This window comes from Podarcis muralis, chromosome 4 (genome assembly GCF_964188315.1).
Source record: "Podarcis muralis chromosome 4, rPodMur119.hap1.1, whole genome shotgun sequence".
Classification (NCBI taxonomy): Eukaryota; Metazoa; Chordata; class Lepidosauria; order Squamata; family Lacertidae; genus Podarcis; species Podarcis muralis.
Genome location: NC_135658.1, coordinates 78908836 through 78925257, shown reverse-complemented (window position 1 = coordinate 78925257; position 16422 = coordinate 78908836). Strand labels below are relative to the sequence as shown.

At 41.5% G+C, this 16422-nt stretch overlaps 2 protein-coding genes across 5 annotated transcripts in view; both read left to right on the top strand.

Moving 5' to 3' along the window:
* On the top strand, positions 1 to 9924 carry CHAMP1 (chromosome alignment maintaining phosphoprotein 1). Its single transcript, XM_028728027.2, has 2 exons — positions 1 to 193; positions 4651 to 9924. The coding sequence occupies exon 2, from the start codon at positions 4677 to 4679 to the stop codon at positions 7857 to 7859; it is 3183 nt and encodes a 1060-aa protein (XP_028583860.2). The 5' UTR covers positions 1 to 193; positions 4651 to 4676; the 3' UTR covers positions 7860 to 9924.
* Positions 9925 to 11727: 1803 nt separating this feature from the next.
* Positions 11728 to 16422, top strand: part of SEPTIN10 (septin 10) — a 64146-nt gene continuing 59451 nt past the window's right edge. Inside the window, exons 1-2 of one of the 4 annotated variants that reach the window (XM_077927644.1) lie at positions 11728 to 12067; positions 13625 to 13776. In XM_077927644.1, the coding sequence (XP_077783770.1) occupies positions 13726 to 13776 (51 nt within the window). In that variant the 5' untranslated portion in view covers positions 11728 to 12067; positions 13625 to 13725. Of the gene's footprint in view, positions 12068 to 13624; positions 13777 to 16422 lie in introns of those variants that run through there. The other 3 variants (XM_077927641.1, XM_077927640.1, XM_028728021.2) reach the window with 3 other exon arrangements.

The window sequence follows — 16422 nt, the reverse complement described above, 5'->3', positions numbered from 1 at the left end:
GCGCGAGCCAATGAGAGGGCGCCTGTGTGGCCGCGCGGCCTACCCACCGCTCCGCCTCAGTACAGTCGCCTGGCGCCTTCAGCCGCCGCCTCCCCCCGCCCCCGCGAGCGCCACAGTCTCCGGCATCTCTCTGGCTTGTGAGAGCAGCCGCCATTGTAGCGCCTCTCTCTCCGTCGCCGTTGTTTTCTCCCGGGTAGGTACTTTGCCGTTTCTTCAGCCCTTCTCCTCCTCCTTCACCTCTACCGCCCAGTTTAATAGAGTAACGGACAGGGACGTCTTTTCCACCTCATGTGTGAAAAGCTCGTCTCGTCTCCCCGCCCTTTTTTTTTTTAAACGCACCACAGTAGCCTTTTGTCCCCTCCCCCTTTCCGTTCGCATAGCGTTTTGCGCGCTCTCGGTTCCCTTACCCCCGTTCTCGTTCGCGTTTTGCGCGCGCACAGCTCCTCTTGTCTGTCTCCTCTCTCCCTCGCGCACTGATACCTCCCCCTCACTGCAAACCGCTTGTTGCTGGCAGACTTGTGCGTGCACACGATCAAACCGTTTCTGGTTTTTCCCCGTGTTCAACTGTGCTTGCCGTCGGCCCTAAGCTCTCAAGGTTTATGCACAGTAGCAGGTCGTTGCTGTTTCCAGAAGGCTGGACTACGAGGCTCAGTTATTTAGGATTAGGAGTACAGTGGTACCTCGGGTTAAGTACTTAATTCGTTCCGGATGTCCGTTCTTAACCTGAAACTGTTCTTAACCTGAAGCACCACTTTAGCTAATGGGGCCTCCTGCTGCCACCGCGCCGCCGGAGCACGATTCCAGTTCTCATCCTGAAGCAAAGTTCTTAACCCGAGGTACTATTTCTGGGTTAGCGGAGACTGTAACCTGAAGTGTATGTAACCTGAAGCATCTGTAACCCAAGGTACCACTGTAATTGCTACCTGGGGGTTATCGGGCCCCATTGAGTGTTGGGGACCACCTGCATCAGGAGAGCCACAGGTACCCACCCCATCCTTGGTGTAAGGTCAACATCGGCTTGGATTTTTTTCCGCCTAACTGCAGCAGTGGGATGCACATTTCAAGACATGTTTTATAGTGTTGGTGGAAATACCATTGCTTAAATAGTCTAATGGAAAGCATATTATACAGTGGTATCTCGGGTTACAGACGCTTCAGGTTACAGACACTTCAGGTTACAGACTCCGCTAACCCAGAAATAGTGCTTCAGGTTAAGAACTTTGCTTCAGGATGAGAACAGAAATCGTGCTCTGGCGGCGCGGCGGCAGCAGGAGGCCCCATTAGCTAAAGTGGTGCTTCAGGTTAAGAACAGTTTCAGGTTAAGAATGGACCTCCGGAACAAATTAAGTACAACTGTACTGCCATTTTATTAAGGTAGTTCTGTTTGCTGTTTCCAGAGGCTGGAAGCAGTTAATTCAACAAATAACCAAACAGATAGTTTGTATACACTGAAAGGTTTGGCTGATGCTTGTTCATCTGTTGAGGACAGACACAAGTAGCCCCATCAAAACTTTTTTTAAAAAGTTCATAAGTTGCATTGTGATTTCTGATGTGACATGCTTGCCTGTGGAGATGTGTTGTTCTGAAACCAGGACCAGGAACGCTGGAAACGAGGCGGAGAGAATGATGGAATAGAGGGTAGGGTAGGAAGAGTAGAATTCATTTTTCAGCATGAGGTGACTCTTGAAAGGGGTTGGCTTTGGTGCATTCAGTAACGACAGCATGTACTAGGCTACCATTTGGCATACCATTCATCTAATCCTATTAAATATTCCTAGTGTGGTGCCCTGATTCTTATAGCAAATATGTGGTGTTCTTAGATTAGGGAAGATTTCATCCCAGTCGGTTAGTACAAAATCTTATGTTTAGTTGTTACATGTGCTTTGTTTTTAACCGTAACTTCCCAAACCATTTTTACTTTCCTGATGTATCATGAAGTACTAGTACTGCTATGGGCAAACAGACACAGATCATAGAATTGTAGAGTTGGAAGGTACCCCAAGGGTCATCTAGTCCAGCCCCCTGCAGCAATCCTGCCCACAGCTGTCCCTGGGTGGGCACGAACCACCAACCTTCTGGTTAACAACCAAATGCACTGACCCATTGTGCCACAGGAGGAACATTATATTTATGTTAGTATTTCATATTATTAATTGAATTTGTATACCATCCTATACCCACAGGTCTCAGGGCAGCTACAACATAAAATCACAATATAAAAACCCAAAATACATAATAAAAATAAATATTTAAAAACAATTATAATAAATACTATTGTTTATTAAAAGCAAATAGTACAATCATTTCACTTTATGATTCTGAGACTTGGACTGATTCTGAGACTTAACCTTTAATTTTTCCTAAGACATGTTTCTAATATAAAATTATAGGGTCAGAATCCCTAATATACATTTTATAAAGGGGTTCAGATTCTTGGTTTTGAGTGACATTATGTTTATTAGAACCCAACTCTGTGAAACTAGATCTTTCAGTATGGGGTCTTTTTATTTGGGCGTTCTATTCTCAGCTGTGGAAGCTCATTTCAAGAGACCAACCTGTGCTGAGACATAAAGATACTTTAAAGCCCAACATCAAAACATTATTATTAACTTCAATAATGTAATAATAAAGCTTGTAGGATAGAAAATGCAGTCTAGCACCTTGTTGTATTTGACTTGTTTAACATTTTACATGCTGCCTCTCCAAATGTTTGAAGTGGCTAGTGACAGTCATAAAAACAATCGAAATAAAATTCTGTAATTAAAAATAAACCACTGGTAAAAATAACTACCAGAGGTCACCCAAGCATGATATATACTTTGCACTTCTTTCTAAAGCAAGTCTCAATTTCTTAAGGGTCAATATCTGTAGGTGAGGAGTGATATGTACAGAACCTGCAGGATAAGAGATATATTGTGAACTGTGGTCCTCACTAATAAATATGTTTGCAGAGTATGCACCTGCCAGTCTTAAGAAAACTCATTGTGGCTTCACACCTATCTGTCATCAAGAAAACAGTATTTTATATTTAAATATTTAATAGTTTGTGTTTGTGCATCATTTTTCCTTAGTGTTCAGTGTGCTTCAGATGCGTTATCTCAGTAGTCCTTAACATTCCTGTGAGGCAAGCCAGTACTATGGCTTTAAAAGAGGATCAATGGCTACTAGCCTTGATGGCTGTGCTCTGCTTCACAGTCAGAGGCAATAATGCTTCCGAATTGCTGGAACTGGCAGAAGGAGAGAATGCTCTTGTGCTTGGGTCCTACTTTGGGGTTTCCCACAGGCATCTGGTTGGCCACTGTGAGAACAGGATGCTGAACTAGATGTGTCATTGGCCTGATCCAGTGGGCTCCTCTTATGTTCTCAGGTATCCCCATTTGCAGATGGTGGGCTGAGAAATCAAAAATACCCAGTGAGTTTGGGCTTATTTGAGATTTTGACTGGAGGCTTCTGTTTCACAAATTATTTTCTTGCTACACTATATTCCTGAAAGCTATGGAGTCAGTGTGCTTCTACATTGCTAATAGTTTCAATGTCAAATATTTTAATATTCTAAATACTCTGAGTAGTATATGGTACCTTGAGAAATGGCATTAAGGTTGCATCCTGGGGTGTCCCATGTAGCAGTGAACATGGAAATCAAAAGTTCTGGTTAGTTTTTATTTTTGATAAAATAGTAAATGAAGGTTACTGTGACCCCCCATGGCTTAGCATGAATGAAAAAATATGCAGGTTCCTAGGGGGAAGATTGCAGTCGCTGTGCTCCTTGCCAGGCCTCCTGCTTCCATGCTACCTCCGCAACAAAGTCATTCTTTAACATAGCATTGCATCTGAACCTGGGCTTATGGCTTGCCTTGCTCTAGCTGCGACTAAGACCCCTCCACTGCAGCTGTCTATGCTATATGCATAAGTTTTTGGGGAAGCACTGGATGGAGTGTGGCATTGGGAGTGGGACTTATCTGCATGGCTCATTTCCTTGCTTCCGTGTTGCTGTACATGGGAGATAGTAACACCTGCAAAGAGCTATAAGTTTAACCCTTTTAAGAGTGAATGTTACTGGCACATAGCAAAATATTCCTAATAAAAATTATTTTTCCGTACCTTACAACTGTGGTCTACATTACTATGTAATGACCCTTCTGGGTTTTGACTGGTTTAGTTGGTATACAGAATGAGGAAGAATACAGCATAATTTAATAGTGAAATCAGGAATATCAGCTCACTTCAAGCCAAAGTCACAACCCATATATTTGCTAGCTCCATTCTGTTGGAATTTGCCTGTAGGATTTAAATAAAAGGGTCTGGAACTAGCAGGATATTCTCTGCAGATTGTGTGTTTTGTTAGGCTTTCTAAAACAGAAAGAACCATCTGGAATTGGTAAACAGATTAAATTGCCCTCAGCAAATGCTGATGGTTTTATAAACAATGAAGAGATTTCTATTCAGAAGTATTGGTACATAGGGTGATTTCCCTCCGAAGTGGAAGATTGTGATATGCAGCTTAACAAGATTAGATGATTTGATTTTTTTCTTAGGAGATATAATTATTCAGCTGAATATGTTCATTTAAATGTTCATTTAGTTAATTGTACTTTAATAAGAACAAACTTTTCTGTATGTTATGTGCTAACTTTTTAACTTTTATTTCAGGAATACTGGAGGTTACAGTCTGAAACATGTGTAGTGTTATGCAAGTTGACAATAGAAAAATGGACATGTTGAAGATCCTGCGTAAAACAACAGAGCGCTTGGAATGTGATCACTGCAGTTTCAGAGGGTCTGACTATGAAAACATACAGATTCATATGGGTACTATCCACCCCGAGTTTTGTGATGAAATGGATACTGCAGGACTGGGGAAACTTATATTTTACCAGAAAAGTGCAAAGTTGTTCCACTGCCACAAATGTTTTTTTACCAGCAAAATGTATTGCAATGTTTATTATCACATCACAGCACATCATGCAATGCCTGACAAATGGAAAGAAGAGCAAAAAGATGTGTTAGCAACAGGTGCAGAAACTGTAAAGAAACCTCTGTTTGTGGAACCTCAGAAGTCTTCTCCGCCTCCTGAGTCACTGAAACCCACTGTTTCTCCCGAATCTCAGAAACTGGCTCCCTCTGAAGCCCTCAAGCCTGACGTTGGGTTACCTTCCAAGATACCAAAGTCCATCTCAGTTGTATCCATGGAGCAACCAAAGGTTGCTCCAGTTGCATGCACAGAGCCACAGAAACCCATCTCTGTTGCATCATCAGAGCTTCCAAAACCTATTCCAGTGGTGTCATCAGAGCCATCGAAACCAGTCCCTTTTGTGGCTCCAGAGCCCCTGAAACCCACTCCAGTGGAGTCCTCAGATGTATCAAAACCTGTATCTGCTATCTCCCCTGAGTCACAGAAACCTGGCACAGTCACATATATTGAGCCACAGAAACCCTTCTCTAATGTACATCCAGAACTGCATGTATCTATCTCAGAGTCAGAGAAGCCTGCACCACTTGTTTCTCTAGAACCACAAAAACCACTACAACCTGTATCCCCAGAACCTCAGAAGTCTGCTGTGCCTGCATCTCCACCTGTGGCTGCATCTGAACCACAGAAATTTGCTCCGGCTGTGTCTCCTGAGCCTCGCAGGCATTCTCCGGCTGTGTCTCCTGAACCTCGCAGGCACTCTCCAGCTGTGTCTCCTGAGCCTCGCAAGCACTCTCCGGCTGTGTCTCCTGAACCTCGCAGGCACTCTCCAGCAGTGTCTCCTGAGCCCCGCAGGCACTCTCCAGCTGTGTCTCCTGAGCTAAAGAAATCTACATCGGCTATATCCTCAGAAACTCGCAGGCATATTCCTCCGATGCGGAGGCCTGCTTCAGCGCTTTCCCCTGAACTAAGAAAACCTGAACCACCAATACCAGATCACTGGAGGTCTGCTCCTAGTATTGCTCCAGATCCCTGGAGGCCTGCTCCTAATATTTCCCATGAACAACAGAAGTCTTCTATTACTGTGTCACCTTGGTCCCCGAAACCTCCCACATCTATGTCAATGGAGTCTAGGAGGCCTGCCTCAGAACCTCGAAGACCAGGTTCTATGATGTCTCCAGAGCCTCAGAAGTTTGTGCCAGAGCCTTGGAAATCTACCACCTTGCCTGAGTCTCAGAAATCAAGTCTTGTTTCATCAGAGCCCTGGAAACCCATTTCTTCCGTTTATCCTGAAGGCTGGAAACCTGTCTTGTCTCCTGACACATGGAGGTCATCACCAGCAGTACCACCCTCTGCACATCCCATGCCAACAGAGCTTAGAAAGTCTGGTCCCCCAATGTCACCTGATCTTTGGAAACCTTCATTCTTTCCTGAGCAGCGTAAGCCAGCTCCTGTGTCTCCTGACCCTTGGAAATTCCCTCCTGACTCTCGGAAGTCTCCTTTCTTTTCAGAGACTCAGAAGCCTGCTCCTTTTGTTTCTTCTGAGTTCCAAAAACGTGCTTTGTTTTCCGAACCCCGAAAACGGGCACTTTTTCCAGAGTCTAAGAAATCTGTTCCTCCTCCTACTTCTGCTGATGTACAAAAACGTCCATTCTTCCATGAAACTCACATGTCTTTTCCCGAAGTCCAAAAACATGCCCTGTTTTCTGAACCTCACAGACCACCTCCTGTTTCACCTGAGGCCCAAAAGCATGCCTTCTTCCCAGAGCCCCAGAAACATGTTGCAGTTTCTCCTGAAGTTGCAGAGCATGTTCCCTTTGGAGAACCTCAGAAACCACCTGTTCTTACTCATGAAGTGCTGAAGGCTTCTTCAGTTTCTCCTGAAATTCAGAAACATGCAAGCTTCGCTGACCCACAGAAGGCACTTCCTGGTTCCCCTGAGAAACAACGGCAAGGTTTCTTTGCTGAGCTTTCAAAAGGTTCTCTTTCACTTGAGCTCCAAAAACCTACTCCTATGTCTTCTGATCCAAAGCAGAACTTTGGTTCTGATGTCCACAGACCACTGGAAACAGCAGGCAGAGAAGTTCACAAAACTGCTGTCTCTGACTTCGGTCAGTCTGCTGCACCCATTTTTTCAGACTTGCAGGTACATTCCGAATCTGGTAAAGATTTCTTCACTGAGCAGCCAGAAGGTGAGAATCCATTCAGTAGTCTGTTAGCTCCAAAGGAGCAGCTTATACAAGCCAAGGAAGCTACAGAAGAAGTATTATTTTCTTGTCCAAAGAAGAAACCGAAGAAGCAAAATCAGGAAACTGCAAATATAGACCTAAATAACAGTGGGAGTGGAAATAATGAAATGGATACCTCTGAAGTTAAGGAGCAGGAATCAAACAGTGATCAAGAACAGTTTGATCCAGAAACTTCTGACCTCAATAAAGACACTAAAATTGATTTAGCTAGTCCCACTCAGCCTCAGTGTGTGCTGCAGTTTACTGAAGAAAAGGAAGCTTTTATCTCGGAAGAAGAAATAGCAAAATATATGAAGCGTGGCAAAGGCAAATATTATTGCAAAATTTGTTGCTGCCGGGCTATGAAAAAAGGTGCTGTTTTGCATCATTTGGTTAACAAGCATAATGTTCACAGTCCGTACAAGTGTGACATATGTGGAAAGGCATTTCTCTTGGAATCTCACCTTAAAAACCATGTTGCTGCTCATGGTCAGAGTTTGCTTAAATGTCCACGTTGCAGTTTTGAATCAAACTTTCCTAGAGGCTTTAAGAAGCATCTAACCCATTGCCAAAGTCGTCATAATGAAGAGGCCAATAAAAAACAGATGGATACCATAACTGAGCCACCTCCTCAGAGTGAAGAGGCCAATAAGGTGCCAGTTGATGGCACTGAACCATTGAATGAATCACTTATCGAATCACTTACTGAACCACAGACTTAATCATATTTATTTTGGAAGTTGAAGAATCTCCAAAAATGTTAGCTTGTGGTCAGTAATGTGGTTGAACTGTTTTATGCAACTATATCAGCATGTCACAATAAACATGATGGCCACAATTAAATGCAAAATTAAGTGCACTTAACTCATTTATTTGAATGGGCCCTAGTTTGCTTAACTGTGCTATATTGTAGCCATTAGTTTGCAGAAATAGTTAACACCGAACTACCAAAGTAATAGGTCTGTACTGGATTATATGGCGTGCTGTTTTTAAAACAAAAAAATGGAGATTAAGTAATGGACAGAGCAGTCAATGGGTTATTACAAATTCTCTGGCAACAGAGTTATCAGATTCTGAGCCCTGACAGTACTTCGCTACCCAGAGCAGAAGGTTGGAGGTGGTGAGAGACAGAAGCAGAGCCCAGAGGTGGTGTACATCTCCCTCCACCCTACATCCTGGGTATGTGTCCAGGGAATGTGGGCTTTTGATTCCCTGATCCACGTGCCCCCACAAACAGCTCCTTTTTGCCCTCTCCACTGCAACAGTAGCAGTCCTTTCAATGGTAGCTGGAAGGGCGCTCCTAAGGACAGACGACTTTGCCTGCAAGAGGGAGACAGCTGCAGAATCCTATGACTCCTGTGATTGTTGAATATTTGTGAGCATCTTTTCCGACTCACAAGGTGTCCAGCATGTTCCTCTGCATGCTCCGCTCTGTGCAGCGTGGTCAAGCCTTTTGTGGAGACAATCACCGATGCAATAAACTCACTTCACACCCACGGTACAGGCAGTAAGGTTTATTTCCGGTTTACAGCTTAATGATTTTGTACATCATTAACCCATACATCAGTCGCTAGCATGCTGCATCTGGAGATGGTTCTCCCCCTCGCAGCAGGACAAAGAGCAGAGAGAGAAAATGAACAAACTCGACCCTTTCAGTCTTATCTAGGCCCAGAGACACACTGCGCATGAACATTGCCTCGTGCTTCTGACCCTGAAGCCATCTGCTTCTGTATTGTTTACATTATACTGTGTAGATATGGAATGACTACTAGTTTTAGTTTCACATATACCAACACCCCCCTCAGTCCTTATCGGAACTAGAGCATGCACAAAAAACTTATACAGTACAGTGGTACCTCGGGTTACATACACTTCAGGTTACAGAGGCTTCAGGTTACAGACTCCGCTAACCCAGAAATAGTACCTCGGGTTAAGAACTTTGCTTCAGGATGAGAACAGAAATTGTGCGCCGGCGGCGTGGTGGCAGCAGGAGGCCCCATTAGCTAAAGTGGTGCTTCAGGTTAAGAACAGTTTCAGGTTAAGAACGGACCTCCGGAACAAATTAGGTACTTAACCCGAGGTACCACTGTATGCTTATTCAGACTCAATTGCAAACACATTTCTCATGTTTCTGAAACTTGAAAGCCTTGGTCATGCCATCAGCAATATTCTCACTGGGGCAATATTTCAGTTTCACTAGACCTTGTGAGACATGTTCACAAACACTTTGAAATTTAATTTTAACATGTTTTGTTCTGTTCTTAAATTGTCCAGATTCTGCTAGCTATACCTTGCTTGCACTTTCCTAACCCTCCCAGCATCATAGGTTTGCACTATGATTTACTAAATTACTAATATAAGCAGCTGGAATAGCAGAAATGCGGCAATTCGCCCAATCAGTTAACTCTCCAAATCCAGTTTTTTATTTGAAATATATTGAATAGCTCAATATTTAGTGTAAACATCACAAAACTGAAATTGTTTTAAATTGTGCATGGAATAGTATAGTAGTTTGTCTTGAATCATAAGTAGTGATCATTTTTATAAGTATTGCAAGGAAAAATCAGTGTTTGCACCTCAATAAATTTGCTTGTTTAGATTTTTTAAGTAGTTGTGCTTCTGCTCTCACTCTATTTGAAGTGCAGATTAGTGTGTGTGAAATAGCTGGAGTAATGTCAGATGTATTGGACATATATATGCTGTCTTGTATTATTGTTCTTTATAATTTGGGGAATGTGTTTTAAGCATTGTTTTCTATTCTAACAATAAAAATAATCTGCATTGAAATTGTTAAATTGTATGTATTAGGTAATGTTTCATCAGCTTTTATTACTTCAGATATTTATTACTGGGATTAGTACAGATTTCTGTGCATTCTCTAATGCAGGTAAGTGATAGCATTTACAATATAAATAATATTTTTTTAAAGAAAATTAAATGGTAATCTATACAAATCTCTTGTGATTCAAATTCAACACCACATGTAGTTACATCATACATGATCTGCTTGTTCTACATGAGAAATGGATTTAGATGTCAACAAAATTGTGTAGGAAGTGGCAGCCGTGCCATTCAGTTGGTAGATAAATCGGTTCAGTCTTTCCCAGTCCACAGTACTACTTATTTTCATGACCCATAGCAATTGAAATTTGGAGGCTCTATCCTTTTGTCGTTTGGGATGTGAAGGTGTCATATCTCATCCTTCATGGTGTGCACCCTTTTATTTTACCAGAAGTGAAATGAAGTCCAAAGATAACTGTTCTGATTCAGCCTCTTGGATAAGCAGAGCATAGTAACTCTTAAAGAACCTATGTATTATGGCACTGGATAGATTTTTACATTTTTATTAAAACTTTTGTTGTTGTTGATGTAACTTCTGGTTGACACTTCTTGCTATATCATGCAAGGTGTAATAAAATAGAAAAGTTCCAAAGGCATTAATATAATTCAGCCCAATGTAAGCATTGTTAAATATTACTGGTATAATTTTTTTAAAAAAGTGTGCCAACATGAAGTGGGGGTTATCTTTACTGTGCATGGACACGATCCCATGATTTGTATGTACATAGTAGGAGAATTTGGACAGCCTGGGATTTCTTTGAAGCTCTCATTACAGCTTTTTGCTCTGCAGAAGAGACAAGCTGGTTGCTTAAATTGCAACCTGAGTTTTCAGAGGTGCAGTAGAAGCAGCTGTAGGTGAAACGTTCACCTGTATTTGAAAATAAGTTGTTTCATCTGAAGCTTTGCTTAAAAAATTGCGGCTGTCTTCTGCCATAAAACTTGCATGTAGAACTATAAAAATAATTGGAGGTGCCCATGCCAAGCATACTCTAGTCAAGATGTAGAAGAATTAAATTGAATCTGAAAGTAATTTAGCTAAGTGAGAAATGAAAACATGGTCTGTGTACCAACATATTTACACAGCTTGAATTCCCCAAAAGGTCAATGTGATCCTTTATATAAGAATAGCACCTAATCTGCATTTTGTTTTCATCATAGATTAGTTTTTCTGAAGTATGTAAGGACATGTGCCCTTGGGAAAAGTAAAAACATTCAGGTCTGGATTTTTCCATTACTATGATTTGAACAGATGTAAGTGAATTATATTGTATTAATAGTATGTAGAAGTTGGATGTTCCATGGCAGGAAAATGTGTACAGATAAATATTTATTATTTTGGCATTTATGCCCTGCTATAATAGTTTTTTCCCCTAAACACACACACAGCTGCTTACAAAACAAAAAGAATGGCATCACTTCATAAAATGTAACTTATTAGCAAAACTTGGAGGCTGTGTGCATGGATCGGATTACATTTTGACACTTTGTGGTTACATTTGCCAGCTCTATCTTTCAGGGAGCTCAGTGGATTGAATTTGGGTATTCCATGACCTAACTAACCACTGCTAGGTGAAAACATGATATGTTAATTTATTAGTATTTCCTTTGCATTAACTGGACTGGCGCTTTGCTAATAATGTCTAATAATCTTTTCCATACCCCACAATACATTTTATGATGGGAATCTATAACATTTTGTACGATATGAACTGTTGATGCAGGGACAGAACAAAAGTTATTTTTTAAAAAAATTAACAGAATTTCTAGCCTGCCCTTGTGCGTATCTATTACTCAGGGCAGCTGTCAACAATTAAATTCACAGTGTCGTGAAACAATATCAAACAATATTATGCAACAGAGGTAGGCAGAATAAAAACAGATAAAAACATCCGGGCCAGGCAGAAACCTGCTGGAATAAATATTGAACTATTGAGCAGAAGAGGAGCTGCATAGACATTGTTATCACAGACACATATCTTCCTTCATAGGTGAGACATAGAGATGAGCCTCTCCACATCTTGGGCAGCAAAGCAGAGTAGTGGCGAAGGATGTAGCTGATTCTGGATCCAAACCCTTTAGGGCTTTAAAGGTAATTAGAAGCACTTAATTGTGCCTCCAACGAAATAACCTGGATATGATACTCTGCTTGTGTTGTCCTTTAGGACAGTGGCTAAGTTCAGCTGCTAGATGGCAGCAGTATTTAGCCTTTAGCTTGCATTGGAGTTGATCTACTGCTTCCTAACTTTTTTTTTCTTTTTTACAAAACTAGGGAGTTGTTGATCTATTGTTGCTAGCAGAAGACAAGGCAGACCATAATGTACATGCAAGACACATGTGCATGTATTACAAGTTCTGTCTGTGGTGTTTGATCCCTAATGGCTCCTTGACACATACAAAGCCACAATTTGCTGCAGTCATTGAATGTGCATGTGTCAGGTAGCCCTGGCAATCGTGGCAAACAGCATGCTCTCACGTTAACTCTTAGACAAAAAAAAAAAAATTCTCACAGTTCTGCCAGTGGCATCTTTTCCTAGGCCTTTATAGGGTTTGCTCAGATCCTGGTTTTTTTTTAATGTTTTGACAGGGCAATCTCTAAAATTCAAGCTACTTCCCCATTACTTTTTATTTTAAAAGCTGCGCTCTCCTGAGCCAGGTGTTTCTCTTTTTAATATATCTCTATGAGCCATCTACCATTTCCACTGATGAGAAGACATAATTATGTCTCAAGTGTGTTCCCTTTTAAAATGGCAAAAAAAGGACTTTGATGATCTAGACTTTTTCTAGCCTGCCTATGTTAAAAGGTAAGGTCCAGTCATGACCGACTCTGGGGTTGCGGCGCTCATCTTGCTTTATTGGCCAAGGGAGCTGGCGTACAGCTTCCGGGTCATGTGGCCAGCATGACTAAGCCGCTTCTGGTGAATCAGAGCAGCGCACGGAAACGGCGTTTACCTTCCCGCCGGAGCGGTACCTATTTATCTACTTGCACTTTGACGTGCTTTCAAACTGCTAGGTTGGCAGGAGCAGGGACCGAGCAACGGGAGCTCACCCCGTTGCGGGGATTCGAACTGCCGACCTTCTGATCAGCAAGTCCTAGGCTCTGAGGTTTAACCCACAGCGCCTCCCACATCCCATCCTGCCTATGTTAAAAGCCTGCAAAAACTTTAACAACGAGCTATTTGAGCAGCCTTTTGCTTCTTAGGCACTACTGTTAACATCACTCAATACATTTTTAGAACTATTCATACAACACAGCATTTTTCTTATAATTGCCATTTCAATTATTTTATCTTACGTGCAGAAGCCAAAATAGTGAATATTTTGCCAGAACGTGGGAGTCTCTTGCAAAGGAATTTCTAGGCAGGCGATGCCAGAGCACTTAAGAATGTTCAGCTGTGGCAGTGGACACATATTTGCTTGTAACAGCATTATCTAAAGGGGTCAGAACAATCTGACTTCATTTTTATGGTCCTCCAAAGTCCTTTTAAACAATGAGAAAACATGGGATGTTTGGACTTTTCTGTTCCTAAGCATGGCCAATCTCTTCAACCATCTTCCACTTTCAGCCCACAATCTAGGATTTAAAAGTGCTGATGGAAAGGCAAAAACTAATACCAGTATTTCTCATTCTTTTTCTGAATATATTTAGATGCAATTTAGGTGTAGAATGAATCTGGCTCACAGCAGCATTCCATCATATTCTTAGTGCGACCAAGAAATGACACAGGATGGAACTTTACATGTAGGGAAATGCTACAATTACTTGGGTCACCAGGGACAACAATGGCTCCTGCTCCATCTGTGAGTGCACCTCTATTTTTCACAGTGTAAATAATGCTTTGAATTCATTCAAAAGCCAAGTGCTTCTAAAGTCAAAGTCTAGCCAGGTCTGCTTTTACGATTGCTGAAATGGCAATAATGGGTTCTCGGAGTGTATGTGTGTGTACATGTAGTACCATACATACATTCTCAGTGTAAAGAAGTGGACTGTATTTAACTGGGTATCAGAACAAGCCCTCTGTGCACTCATCCTAATGTAGTGTATTTTGCTATTGATGTTTTTTTTAAAAAGCTGTTTCACTAATGATACATGTTCTAACCTGATGATGAATGTTCACTGTCTTCCTTCACACATGCTATCCTTCCTTCTTTGGTACAACTTCATCCTTCTGGGACAAGGAAAGAATGATGGTATATAGGGCACTGAATGGAACGTCAGCTATAAAGGGATGGTATATTTTCTTGTGTGCCTCCTGGAACCATACTGTCAGCATCTATTCCTTGGCAGAGATTATGGCTGGATCATAAACCACAATCGGTCTGGCTGTTGGTTGTAGCAACTGCTAAAGGCACAGGGATTTAGCCAATAAAGGACTTATGTTTGTGCAACAAGGAGATCCTCTGCCTCTCCTCTCCCTGCACACCCTCCTTAGCCACCTCCATCTATACTGGAGTTTTCTCCACCAGAGCAGATTTGGGTTGGAGGCAGGGAGATTTAAGTCCCATTGCACAGGCAAAAGCCCCTGCACTGACAGTATGACATTGCAGTGTCCTAAACTTCGATATACCTGCCTACCCATCTAAAACATCCTGGGTTTTGCTTTCTGATTATAGCAAAGTGTTAATTCACCATAACCATCTCATATCAACAGCCTCTCAACCATAGTGTCTATCCCTGTGTTGTTCAATAACTGCTTGAAAATAAATCCTGAAATCTGTGCATGGAGATTGTTGACAGAGTCTGTATGTTCTCTTTTTAAAAAGCATAAAATAGTTTAATTAGGTATGCTGTTTATTGGCTGTAGGCCTTTGTCAGCTAAAAGTTTTAAACTTAAAACAAGAAATTGCTGGATAGTCATTTCAAATTATGGAGTATTTTTTAAAATGCTAGTTAGAATGTATGAAATAAATACACAACTTTTAATAGATACCATCTGTCCTGTCAAACTGTTCTGTTTTTCTTGCTAGGTCTGGTTAATTATGTGATTGGCAACCATTTCAGTAAGGAGGTGTGCTAAAGTCAAATGACTCTCCTCTTTTGTCCTTTGTAATTCTCAGCAAACAATATGGTACTGTCTCTGGTGACCTTTCACTGTTCTTTCTTTTAAAAAGAATGCTATTGAGGCTTTGGTGACAAAAGACTTAACCATTGCACCCAAAATCTTGAATGGCTTCCCAAGAACATTTGCAATGTTATTTTAAGGAGCAAAGGAAATTATAAACGCAAATGACATTCTTATTCAGGGTTCAGTTGACCAGTTTCTTTTTAAAAAATAATGAAAAAAGTTATGAAAATATATTGATAAGTGAGTTTTAAATAACAGTTGCCAGAGCATGGAGGGTATGGTGTACATATATTCACCCTCACTTTTCCCTAGTCAATTACCTTTGATGGTTAAGTTCAGCTTGTGACTTAATTACTATTTATACCCTTCTCTATCTCATACACTCTAGGTAACTTGCTGAAATGTCATCAGTATCTGGCTCACAATCTGGGCTTGTCTACAACAGAGCAAAATGTGGGTTTTTATCCTATTTTTGGTCTAGTTTTACTCTCAGAAAGAAAATATAGGATAAAAATGTGATGCACAGATGCCCTTAACTCTTAGGCTCAGTGATTTAAAAGTGGCCTCGTTGTTAATCAGCTTCAGGCCATAATTCTCATAGAATTAGGTAAGCTTAAGCAAAATGCATTTAAACATTATTGTAACTTTAGTGATGATCTATAACAGTTGGGACACGGGTGGCGCTGTGGGTAAAAGCCTCAGCGCCTAGGGCTTGCCGATCGAAAGGTCGGTGGTTCGAATCCCCGCAATGGGGTGCGCTCCCGCTGCTCGGTCCCAGCGCCTGCCAACCTAGCAGTTCGAAAGCACCCCCGGGTGCAAGTAGATAAATAGGGACCGCTTACCAGCGGGAAGGTAAACGGCATTCCGTGTGCTGCGCTGGCTCGCCAGATGCAGCTTTGTCACGCTGGCCACGTGACCCGGAAGTGTCTCTGGACAGCGCTGGCCCCTGGCCTCTTGAGTGAGATGGACGCACAACCCCAGAGTCTGTCAAGACTGGCCCGTACGGGCAGGGGTACCTTTACCTTTACTATAACAGTTGTAGCCCTGATAAATTATTATATTACTTTTTTATTATAAATGGCTATTCTAATTACTTTCCAGCAAAAAAATCACAAGCTTTTTAAACCATGTTGCAGCTTTTAACATTTATTTTTACAGCTTAATTTTTCATATATTATGTTCTATTGTATTCTTATTTTATTGTTGTATATATAACTTGATACTTTTAATTCTGCCCAGATAGCTTATAACAAAAGGTTAAGTAAATAAATAAATATGATTCAGTAGTAGTAATGAAAATAGGAAATGTGCTCTGGTGCCTCATTCAAAACGGGTATGCCATGAGGATATACACCCTGAGAATAGCGCAGATCTTCCTCAG